The sequence below is a fragment of the Lipotes vexillifer genome, unplaced genomic scaffold (assembly GCF_000442215.2).
Source record: "Lipotes vexillifer unplaced genomic scaffold, Lipotes_vexillifer_v1.1 scaffold779, whole genome shotgun sequence".
Classification (NCBI taxonomy): domain Eukaryota; kingdom Metazoa; phylum Chordata; class Mammalia; order Artiodactyla; family Lipotidae; genus Lipotes; species Lipotes vexillifer.
This window is the reverse complement of record NW_006788448.1, coordinates 1124125-1137011: the sequence shown is the minus strand read 5'-3', so window position 1 is coordinate 1137011 and position 12887 is coordinate 1124125. Positions and strand designations below refer to the sequence as shown.

The following is a 12887-nucleotide window of genomic DNA, read 5'->3' as shown; positions in this document are numbered from 1 at the left end:
AGGCACAGAGCACCCCAGGTTATTCAATGAGTTGCCGCCTAAACAGGAATGGATCTTCTAGAAAGTCTCACTGTGGCTACTGGAGACATATATGAATCAGGGTGATTGTTTCTAAAAGAGGAGTTGCGGGGCTTCCCTGGTGGTGCAGTAGTTAAGAATCCACCTGCCAATGCAGGAGACACGGGTTCGAGCCCCGGTCCAGGAAGATCCCACATGCCACAGAGCAACTAAGCCCGTGTGCCGCAACTACTGAAGCCCATGTGCCACAACTACTGAAGCCTGCACACCTAGAGCCCGTGCTTCACAACAAGAGAAGCTACCACAATGAGAAGCCCGCACACCGCGATGAAGAGTAGCCACTGCTCACCACGAGAGAAAGCCCGCACGCAGCAACAAAGACCCAATGCAGCCATAAATAAATAAATAAATAAATAAATAAAATTTTTTTTAAAAAAAGAGGAGTTGCGGTTTTAACTTGTAGCTAGTAGGCCAGGCGTCATTATAATGTTAAGAATGAAGACCTTGAAAAAAAAAATCTGCAGAATGAAAACAAGGTTGAAGTCCAGCGAGGGGAAAAAGCTAAATTATGCCCCTGAAACTGTCCACCTTTTAGGAAACCTACTCTAGGGATCTCCACATGATGGAAATTGCTTTCATTCCAGAGCTCACCCCACTTGCTTATTTCTTTCTGGCTGCTTTTCCCTTAATTTTTTACTGCTTTGTTATGCAGTTCTCCAATGATCCTTTTAGTAATAGATTGCATTTATTGAACTTGTACCATGTGCCAAGACACTCTTCCATGCTCTTTATGTATTCTGTTTCATTCAATAGCTTTCTTTTCTCTTCTCTTCATGATTTTACTTAATGCTCTTACTGACTTCCTTATATGTTACTAAATCAAAATGGTCACACAGCCACCCCCAGCTGCAGGGGAAGCTAGAAAACTGTGTATTTAGCTTTTTCAGCCTGTATAGTAGAGGCTACAAAAAAGGAACACTTGGGAATGGGTATGTCTGCTACATAAACCCTTTTCTTACTGCCCTACTTTGGTTATTTCTTACATTTCTCTTTCTTCTTTCTTATCAATCCAACTCTTTTTCTGTAAAGAAACAAAAAAATTCCTTAAAGATTCTTCACTGTTATATTTGATATATTTATATATGTTGAAATTTCATGAAAGGATAAATTACAGATTAAATTTTCAATTTTGATTTGAATAGACTAACAGTTATCAAATTTTAGCCTTATAAAAGCAATTCTACAGAGGAAATGTTTACAGTATGCCTTAGGACGATCGATTGTACAGTAGTATTCAGCATAAACATCATATGCCAAAGAAGTATAATCTTTTATTTCCTTTGTTAATATTTTAAGATGTTAATATTATGGGTCAGGTGGGAGTTGTTGTTTATTTTACCTAAACTGAAGCTTTTAGTTACAGTAAGTTGTTTTCCAAATTTATAAAGCAGTAACATCATTTGATATATAAACAGTTGGAATGCTTTATTCATTCAGTAAATATTTATTAAGTACCTGTTATGTACTTGTAGGTATTGAAAAATGAAAGAGTTAGTAGGGAGTGATATTTGAGAACAGACTGCCTATGTTCCTGAAAATAAAAGCCTTAATAAACAATAATCGAATATACATAGATAGGTGTGGGGATGGGTGGGTGAGTGGGTAGCCAGATGGATGGATGGACAGACAGAGACAAATTGACACCTACTAAAAGTAAGATTAGTGTTGGGAATTCCCTGGCGGTCCAGTGGTTAGCACTTGGTTCTTTCACTGCCATGGGGCCAGGTTCAATCCCTGGTTGGGGAACTAAGATCCCACAAGTCACTTGGCCAAAAAAAAAAAAAAAAAAAGATTAGTGTTATGATTAGTGGTATTTCAATATTGTGTTGTCTAAAGTATGTTAACTTTTTAAAAATAAAGGTTGACAGATTTGCAATGGAATTGGAACACAGCCGGGATCTGAACAATACCATAGTACACATTGACATGGATGCTTTCTATGCAGCTGTAGAAATGAGGGACAATCCAGAACTGAAGGATAAACCCATTGCTGTAGGATCAGTGAGTATGTTGGTAAGTAGATAAAGATCAAAGACAAATATGAAGTTCATGACATATTCATATTCAAGTAATCCTCACTGGTTCACGAAGGGGAAAGACTATTGAGTTCCACCAGTTCTATCAGAGTATTTATATGTGTTGAATTACTGAATCCTTTCAACATCACTTAAGGTACAAATTTTTATTTCCATTTGACAGATAAGAAAACAAATTCAGAGAGGGGTTTAATAATCTCCCCAAAGTTACAAACCTGGTAAATGGTAGAGTGGCATTGTATCTTTCTGTTGAAAATTATATTTTTCTTAAGTGACTGTTTTAGTTAAAGAGAATTGAAAAAGAAAGAAAAGGAAATGTTATTCTAAAGCAGAGGTTTGCAAACAATGGCCTACAGGCCAAATCCAGCCTGCTGCCTTATTTTGTAAATAAAATTTTATTGAACACAACATTATAAATCAACTATACTCCAATAAAAATTTAAAAAATTTTATTGGAATACTGTCACACCCATTCATTTATTATTGTTTCATTAAAAGAGCAGAGTTTAGTAATTGCACCAGAGGCCATATGATCCGCAAAGCCTAAAGTATTTGAACCTTTACAGGAAAAGTTTGCCAACACCAGTTTTGGAGTAACATGTTTCATTAATGTAAGTACTGTAATTAAGTGGTTTTTTCCATGACTTGAAACCTTTGCACTTCTGTGACTATGTTGCTTTTCCTTATTGCCACCCTCACCATAGAAGGTAAAGGTGACCAGGATAGCTGTGTGTAGCTAAAGATGTGTTGGGAATTAGAAACAGCAACTGGAGTATATGGGTTTTGGTATTAAAAAAATACAAAAGAGGGCTTCCCTGGTGGCGCAGTGCTTGAGAGTCCGCCTGCCGATGCAGGAGACGCGGGGTCGTGCCCCGTTTTGGGAAGATCCCACGTGCCGCGGAGCGGCTGGGCCCGTGAGCCATGGCCACTGAGCCTGCGCGTCCGGAGCCTGTGCTCCGCAAATGGGAGAGGCCACAACAGTGAGAGGCCCGCATAACGCAAGGAAAAAAAAAAAAAAAAAAAAAACAAAAGAAATAAGGAAGGTTCTTTCCTGTTCTACTCCTTTCAATGCCTTAGATAACTATTAACCTGATTCCCGAGTTATTTTATTATAAAACTGTAATCTGTTAGTTCATTATCTCTGCTCCCACAAGTTTGCAGGTAACTAACAATCCTGGTTCCAAAGTAGTGTTTGTAGGAAAGGATACTCTCCTCTCCTACAAATCATCAGCTAATATTTGAAAAATATATATTTGATTTTATTAAGAATATATATCACCATATATTTATGTGAAATTATGTATATGAACCCCTTCAGTACTTACTGGACACCCATTTATGCTCATGATTCTGTAATTTGTTTGGCCTGAGGCGACCCAGGACTGGAGCCTACAGGCTCTTTGGTGGGGCTAATGGCGGACTCTGGGAGGGCTCATGCCAAGGAGTACTTCCCAGAACTTCTGCTGCCAGTGCCCTTGTCCCCACAGTGAGCCACAGCCACCCCCTGCCTCTGCAGGAGACCCTCCAACACGAGCAGGTAGGTCTGGTTCAGTCTCCTATGGGGTCACTGCTCTTTCCCCCTGCGTCCTGATGCGCACACTACCTCGTGTATGCCCTCCAAGAGTGCAGTCTCTGTTTCCCCTGGTCCTGTGGAAGTCCTGCAGTCAAATCCCGATAGCCTTCAAAGTCTGGTTCTTTGGGAATTCCTCCTTCCGTTGCTGGACCCCCCTGCCCAAGTTGGAAAGCCTGATGTGGGGCTCAGAAGCTTCACTCCATTGGGTGGACTTCTGTGGTATAAGTGTTCTCCAGTCTGTGAGTCACCCACCCAGTGGTTATGGGATTTGATTTTATTGTGATTGCGCCCCTCCTACCGTCTCATTGCGGCTTCTCCTTTGTCTTTGGATGTGGGGTACCTTTTTTGGTGAGTTCCAGTGTCTTCCTGTTAATGGTTGTTCAGCAGTTAGTTGTGATTCCAGTGCTCTTGCAATAAGGAGTGAGCGCACGTCCTTCTACTCCACCATCTTGAACCAATCTTTCCAGAAGCTGCAGACTTTTTAATGCCTAGGTTTCAGGACTCGCATAATGTCGCTCCCTCACATTCTTTTGGTCAAAACAAGTCACAACCAAGTCTCTTGGTATGAGGAACCAGAACCCACCTTTTGACAGGAGGAACTGTAAAAGGTTGTGGCTGTGATTCATAATCCTCCACAAACCTAAAAGTTAAAGGAAGTCACATCTAAAATTGTGTTTGTACTCTACTGTAGATCTAGCTTTTATATCAGTTCCATTAGATTTATTTATATTTAAAGCATTGGTTTGTCCTTCAAGTGCTGTCTGCACTTTCTAGTCCAGAATATTGACCAAGGATTAGCATAGTTTTGAATACTATCAAGATTTCTTAAACACCATTTGAAAACCATTAATGGCAAATTTATATGATCATTCTGAAATAATGCTTTCATTTGGTAGATTTTTTTGGCTTTCTTTGAATTTTCAGTTGAGATTCCAAAGATTCCATTTGTGATTAGTTTTTTTTAATGGTACTATGGCCTGCCACATTAATCTAGATTGTTGTCAGGTATCTTCATCAACAGGATTTAATAAGTAATGTTCTTTTTACTCTCGATGACAAAATTTTGGCTCCCTGTCCACCAATGCCGAATAAAAAATACGGAGACAGGGTTTGGAGGAAGTAGAAAAGAGTAGCTTTATTCCTTTTGCCAGGCAAAGGGGGTAACACAGCAGGGTAGCACCTCAAGAGCTGTGCCCCTTCCCTGGGTCATAGGGGAAGTTTGTATAGCCTGGGGCTCGTGGTCTAGGGTAGGTGATAAGGCTCAAAGTAATGAAGGTCTTGCATTTCTTTTCTTCTGCAAATTCATGGCTAAAGCTGGCATCAGGAGGCTCAGCAACTGGGTCTGGTGACAGTGATTATCGGCCGTGACCTTCTTTCTGAAATGAAGAGTGCTACAAGGGAGTGTAGGGGGAGAAAAAGTGCCAGGTGCAAAGGGTAATTTGTATGGAGTCAGAGAGTAATCAGCTTTGTGAAGGACAAGCCTAGTTTGTTAGTAGTAACAGCTAAAGAATAACCAAGATTGCTTAACTCTTTCAGTCCTGTTTATGTTGTTTCCCCAGCCTATTCATTGTTTCCTTATTTTCCTTGTTTATCAGAAAACAAAAGTCTCATTTCTATTTTTGCTGCAACACTCTCATAATTGTTTAGTACCATCTCATAGTCAAAATGTTTTCACCAAAAAAGATATTCAAGCATTAAGAAATAAAGCTTAATTTTTAAAGTTCTTTTATGCTTTAATCACTTCATGTTTGAGACTTAATTTAACTGACCATATATTAGAACTTTGTTTTGTTTTTTTCTAGATCAAAAATTTACAAAATTCCAAATCCATACTATTATACTATACCATTACTTTGCATACTATTACTTTTTGTAACTTATATACTATTTGTACTATATTGCTTTATAACTATTACTTGACTGCTACTATATCATTACTTTAATGTAACATCACCCACTATCATCTAAACTTTTATATATACTATATTACAGGTATGCATTAAAACCAATGAAGTTTAGTTACTGGAAATGTAAGAGAACCTTTTTATTAGCACAGTCTTGCTTATTACCTCACGTCACGTTATAAATATTGTACAGCAGTGGGAGAGGGTCATGGTGTTATACCATAACAGGATAAAATCAAAGCTTGATTTGAGACAGTGGCCTATAAAAGAAATGTCCTTGAATTGAAAATGCACATCAGTAATGTTTCTTTTGAAAGCATCGATCAATATGTCCATTTAGGTTTGAATATTTTTCCCCATGTGGTCCATTTTCTTTCAGTCTACTTCGAATTACCACGCAAGGAGATTTGGTGTTCGTGCAGCCATGCCAGGATTCATTGCAAAAAGACTCTGCCCACAACTTATTATAGTGCCCCCAAACTTTGACAAATACCGAGCTGTGAGTAGAGAGGTAAGTCTGATGTCTCACCCCTACTTATAGCCTTCTGCTGATTTCCTGTCATCTACAGAGTCAAGTCCAAATACTGTAGCACACCAGAATTTAGCCTTAGCTTATCCCTTTAAGTCTCCCTTCTACCACTTCCTCAGCTTATATGTCAAATACTGAACTGCATGTATGTCCAGAATACACTCTTCTATTTCCCAGTTCTTTGCTTTTCCATGTGTTTTTCTGTCTGCATAGAAAACTCTTATCTCCCCAGAAAACTCTGAATTGCCTTAATTATAACCTAAATTAACTTTAGCTATTTTTCTGTTAATGTGCAATGTACATTTTCTTCTAGAATCACCTTATATTTATAATCTACAGAATTAGTTCCAAGTCGTTAATTCCAAGCTCTTTTCTGAATAAACTTTTTATCAATGTTTTTAAACAGTAACAAAATTAACTTATTTTGATTAGCTGCTCTCCTTGCCCCATAATCTAGGGAAGGTGCTTATGAGCATTTAATATCCAGAAGGCTGTAATCGAAGAAAAAGGGGTATGATCTATTGCTTTGAAAAGGTTCTCTGAAAAATAAAGATTTGATGATTCACTTAAATTGCCTAAACTGTCATATATGAAAAACTGCCCTTTTCTCTAATTGTGGTAACAACTGGACTATCATGGCACTGCTAAAACTTCAGTCATAAATTGAAATTTTAGTATATGACCTCAAACATTTTTAGACTACTGTGGCAAAATGCAGTGTGTTAAAGCCTACTGTCTGAATTGAAACACTTAAAAACTCTGGCCTCCCACTTATTACCATTTAGTCTAGTAAGTTGTCTTTAGATTCACCCTTCTTCTTTGTATTCCACCTCATTTCCCCTAGCAGTGAAACCTCCCCCAAATCAAAATGATACTCCACCCCCAGTTTTTTTAAAGTTTTAAAAAATTCTTTCAAAAACAGCCTGTGGAAGCAAGTGCTTTTGTGCCTACATCTGCAGAGGTGGTGGGGAAGGGGAAGCAGGTTCACACAGGTTAGTTACTGCTTATCTGTTTTACTGTATTCTTAAGTAGAGATAAAATGCCAACCATAAATATTATAAGCTTTTAATAAGTTTGAAAATCCTTCAAAGACTTTGTAAGAATTTTTTTAACTTCTACTTTAACTCAGTAAAACTTCTGACAGTATAACAATGAGAACTAAATTGTTTTTAGTTCTCTTTAGCTATTTACATAAGATGGAGAAATCTTTCTTCAAATTCAATCAGGATCTAACTAGTTTATTTGCAGATGACAAATGGATTCTTATCTGTAAATGAACTACAGTGCAAATTCACTGATTATAAATGCATTAATATTTATGGCTTGGTTTAAACGTTTAAGAAAAAGCCATTTTTGTTTTATCCAAAAAGAATGGAATAGCTTTAACTGCTCTCCAAGCCTAAGTGCTTGATTTTTACTGGAGTCTGTTTTTGTTCTTAAAGTAGTATCCTGTGTAAAGGAAGTTAGTGAGTATTCATTGTCTCCAGAGAGTACTTCTCATTCAGAATAATCTTAGTTGGCTGCCAACTACAGACCTTCCAGAGTTTCATTTTCACTAGAAAGATTCCATTTGAGCACATTGTAGAATTGGTTTCTTCTACAAGAACAAAGCTAATTAAGGTACTCTCTGAGTAAAGCTTGGCCAAGTTTTATGTCACCATTTTCTAAAATTACCTTTGACTCAGCCGTTCATAATTATATTAAGCGAAAATGCTTTCTTTTTATAAAACATCAAAAGAAGTTTTCTCATGATAAGGCAGACAGCTTTTAAACACTAGGTGAAACATAACATAATTCAGCAAGTATGTTTTTCTAATATACATATTATTTTGGCAACCAGTTCCTCTAACTTCAGCTAATATTTCAGTGGTTAAAAAAAATTCATACTTTCATATAATAAAACTATCTTATATAAAAGACATTTCTGGAATCATGCAGAGATTCTGATCTCTTTACATATTTCTTTTATACCAAGATGCAACTCCAGACTTTTCCCCATCATTTAATATAGACACAGACTTACACTACAGATTTTGTCATCTTTTCCATTCTAAATCCTGATTTTTGTTTTCTGAATGGATACATGCATTAATGTGTGTACTGAGTGGAGTTTTATGGACATATTATAATTAATTGGAGTAAAACTACTTTCTAAAGCAACATAATACCTTCATGTAAGATTATTCCTTTTTAAAATGAACAAAAACGGGCCTTTCTCACCTTCTGAAATGACCCACACTCTGTCTGTGGAGTGTGTTTCTCCCAAGGCCACTCTCGCCTTCTGAAATGGCCCGCACTCTGGCTGTGGAGCGTTTCTCTCTCCAAACAAGTCGACTTCGGGACTTCCCTAGTGGCGCAGTGGTTAAGAATCTGCCTGCCAGTGCAGGGGACATGGGTTCAACCCCTGGTCTGGGAAGATCCCACATGCTGCGGAGCAGCTAAGCCCATGAGCCACAACTACTGAGCCTGTGCTCTAGAGCCCACGAGCCACAACTACTGAGCCCATGCGCCACAGCTACTGAAGCCTGCAAGCCTAGAGCCCATGCTCTGCGACGAGAAGCCACCGCAATGAGAAGCCTGCACACCACAACGAAGAGTAGCCCACACTCACCACAACTGGAGAAAGCCCGCGCCCAGCAACGAGGACCCAACGCAGTCCAAAAATAAATAAATAAGTAAATAAAAATAACTAAATAAATAAATCCACTTCTTACCTAAAAAAAAGAACAAAAACAATCGTAAAAGGTAAGGGAGAGCAGGATCCCATTGTTCCCACTTCTGCTTTTGACTTGCCACCTAAAATTATGTTGCTTAACCATTTTTTCTGGGCCTATCAGAATGATGCTGTTGTTTATTTGAATCACTTATTATATATAGATATAGGGGGCTAAATAGAGATTGTATCAAATGAAGCTATTTCATGGTCTTCTGCCTTTGTGATCTACTTTAATACAAAAGAGAATTTGGACAAACTTGCCCTAGCAGTAAATCATTTATTCTCTAAATCCATGAGCTATTGATTATAGAATCCTTACTATAGTTGCAAAGTAAGAATATTAATGTTTCTTATCAGCTGTATGTGGCACGTTTTGCTTTGGCAGCAAAATTAAACCATTTTGTTCCTTTCGAAGGTTAAGGAAATACTTGCTGATTATGATCCCAATTTTATGGCCATGAGTCTTGATGAAGCCTACGTGAATATAACAAAGCATTTAGAGGAAAGACAAAATTGGCCTGAGGACAAAAGGAAGTATTTCATCAAAACAGGGAACTCTCTAGAAAATGGTAAGCAATTTATTAGAATGCTCAGACTAAAAAAAAAAAACAAACAAAAAATCCTTTGAATTAACCATTTAACTCATTAGGATGCATAGGTACAGGACTAAATATAGCTTTATTATGAAAAAGTATTAAAAATTAAAAATCAGGGAATTCCCTGGTGCTCCAGTGGTTAGGACTCCACGCTTTCCACTGCAGGGGGCACGGATTTGATCCCTGGTTGGGGAACTAAGATCCCACAAGCTGCACGGTACAACCAAGTGGGTTTTCTGAGATAAATGTGTGGAATGCCACTTTTAAACCAAATGAGATTGTTAAATCTCTAGACTTTAAGAGTGTGCAGAGTCCCTAAACAAAGTAATTTCATAGCAGTTTTTTCCGTAAGATATAACTAACCAGGGGTTGGATTACCTTGAATCTGAGGAGGTTCTTTGTTTATAGTGGCCTTTTTATGTAGCTGTTAATAGAAAATAGATTCCTTTTTAAGTAGCCTCGAACATATCAAAATATTGGATGGGTTTTTTTTTCTTTATTTCCCAGATTTTCTATAATCTGTTTATACAGTGATTACTGTTCTTAACCTTGCCGAAATTAATGACTCCCCAACTCCCTTCTTGGCCTTAGATCTTATTTTGATTCTTTTTATATATAATGAAACAAGTTTATGACCCCAAGGTTTTTTTCAAATGAGCCCCTTATTACCTACCCAAAACAATGCCAAAAACCATGCAGATAATACACGTACTGCTTTCAGTCCTCTGTCAGAGGTGTGATTACTTCAAATGCCAGCGCTGCCCTGGACTCCTGAGCAAAGTTCACCTGGATGAAAAGGTAGAAATAGAGGGTTTGCTCAAAACCCATAGCCATGTTTCATGTGTACAACTCATTAACTGCTTCAGAGGGGACAGGCTGTGGTGGGGAAGCTCTTTGTAACTTTCCCTGAAGCAAAAATGGTAGATCCTCAATGCCATAAAATTCTAACTTTACCATTGTTTGGGGCTCACATCTTTGGAGCAAATTTAGTATGGACATTGAATGATAATTTTATTACCTTACTTAGAGCTCTAATGGGGTAGGTCTCTCTCTTTAAGAGAAACATTAAACAATAAACAAACATAATTTCTGGACACAGAGGCTTGGAGCAAAAGGCTTTTTGCTCTTAGTATAACTTTATTGTTTGAGGAAGTGACACACAAAGTCTAATGTCACTTTGCTTAAAATCTTTCTTGGTTAGTTCCTTACTTTTCACAGGAGAAAGGAGGGGAGCCATTAAATAGTTATGTCAAAGCATACCCTGAGGGTCTCCTATAATAACTACTCTCACAATATGTTATAAAAAAATTATATTGGGACTAAGGTAAATGTTTTCATTCTCTACTAATGTTCTTTTCATTTACTGTATGTCCACACTCATTATGAGGATATGAATTTTTAATATCTGTTGCTTTTAACATATTTATTTATGTACTTTCCTCTTCATGTATTTCATATTCTTAAGCAATTTAAATAGTTTAACTTTTCTTTTTCATATATAAGTCCCTGTGGGCTAGACTTTCAGGCATGTCTGATTTCACATTATGCCCAGAGAAGCTGTCAACAGTGAGTTGGAGTCGTGGCAGGTGGTTGATATACCTTCCTCTAAAGTCCAAGAGATTTTTCTGCTGTTTGCCCCTTTTCTAAAAGGCACAGTCTGTAAAGAAATAAAATAATAATTATTGTTATTTTATGTTTATTCTCTCATAAATCTACATGGTGCCAGGCAATGTAAAAAACTAAAATACTGTACTGTATACTTTTTAGCACTTGCCATCCAGATGGGATCTTAATCCTACTGTTTCAAATTATAAGAAACCTTACTTTTATAAGCTGATCACCTCAGTTATGAGGCTTATAAAGATATTTCTTTCAGAAAGCAAATAAGAAACCACTTCAGCAGTTGGTTGCATAGCCAGGCCTCACAGAGAAGTAGACAGATTGAAATGATAACTACACCATTCAGCAGCGGCTCTAAACAATGAACCTGAAAACAGCATGCTTTGCTTTCTGCTGTAGTGTCCTGCTATCAGTGACTCACCTGAGGGCAGTGTGGTACATGAGGAAGCATGAGGTACAAAACATGGCATAAGGAACTGCAGAAGGAGGTTGTGAAGGTGCCTTACGTGGCCTGCAGGTTTTCCGTAGCTCTTTACCTTGACTTTTACACATCTAGTTGGGAAAAAGAGTGTCCAGGTAAATACCATTTCAGCTGTGCCTTAGTCTTAATCCCCCTGAATTGCTCTGCATTTTAAAACCAGATAATAGAAAATGAAAGGAACTAAAGTACATAAATAACAGCTAGTGTAAGTTTGAAAATAAGGCTTGTTTTGTATGTGGGCTGGGAATTCAGATTTGGAAAATACCTGTCTGTAACTTAATTCATATTACATACTCAAAAATTTGAAACTAATTAGGTGTCTGTCATTTTATTTATATTATCTTTATAAAATCTCTTGAAAAGGCCATCTTCATTTTTTAAGTATATGTGTCTTGAAACTAGAAATTTAATTTTTGCATCTGTATTTACCTTAATTTGGAAAACATTTATATGTAATAAAATTATGAAATGGATGAGAAAGCTCTGTTGTTAATCTTCGTTTTTATCAATTTTACACTTCAACTGATTTCTCCTCTATTAAGCCCGGAAAGTAAAGTCTTCAATGGATTTGTTCATAAGGACATTTTTAGTATCTGTATAGATTTAAGTATATTTCACAGTTCATTTATGAAAAATGCAACTAAAATGAGATAATAACCAGATTAGGTTTTTTACTTTACTTTTTAATATTAATATTAGTTTACTGCCTTTTGATAATAACAGGCTTCTCGCTCTTAAACTTGGACCATGGTTAATCTGATGAGACCTTAAGAATTTATATATTTAAACAAATATAACTTCCAGAAGTAATTTCTATTTATTTCAAATGTGCTCTTAGTAAAAGTGATACTTTATAAACAAACAAGTCAAAATTAAAATCAGCATTTGAAAGAAGAAAATTCAGATTATTTAACATTTGAAAAGTTCTTCCATGAATGAAGAAAATTTTTAGGCTTTTTTCCCCCCTCCAAAAGCAAAATTTATCTTTCAGGCATAATTGCTCTATGTTGCTTAACACCTTTTTCCTTATTCCTAAATTCTAATTTAAGAAGGTTCTTTTTTTCCTCTAGAGATGAGTGAAGGAAAAAAACCTTTCATCTTTTTGTGAAAAAAGTACTGTGAATCTAATTCCAATTCTGGGTTTCAATTAATTTCAGTACAAAAATTAGTGAGATTTACTTAAGATATTTCATTTTAAAATGTATACAATGGAAATGGATAATATTCCTTTTAAGAAAAACTTAGAATCAGTGTTTTCTTTGGTAAACAGTTAAAAATATAAATGCTAACATTTCTGATCTTGGTTCTTAGAAAGCAAACTAAACTAGATTTGTCCTTAGAAAGACTGTAGGGA

General features: G+C 36.7%; 1 protein-coding gene across 1 annotated transcript in view; it reads left to right on the top strand.

Moving 5' to 3' along the window:
• Positions 1–12887, top strand: part of POLK (DNA polymerase kappa) — a 72423-nt gene that overhangs the window by 43139 nt on the left and 16397 nt on the right. The window contains exons 5-7 of the mRNA XM_007461606.1: positions 1939–2091; positions 5971–6102; positions 9252–9405. Coding sequence (XP_007461668.1) covers positions 1939–2091; positions 5971–6102; positions 9252–9405 — 439 coding nt within the window. The remainder of the gene's footprint in view (positions 1–1938; positions 2092–5970; positions 6103–9251; positions 9406–12887) is intronic.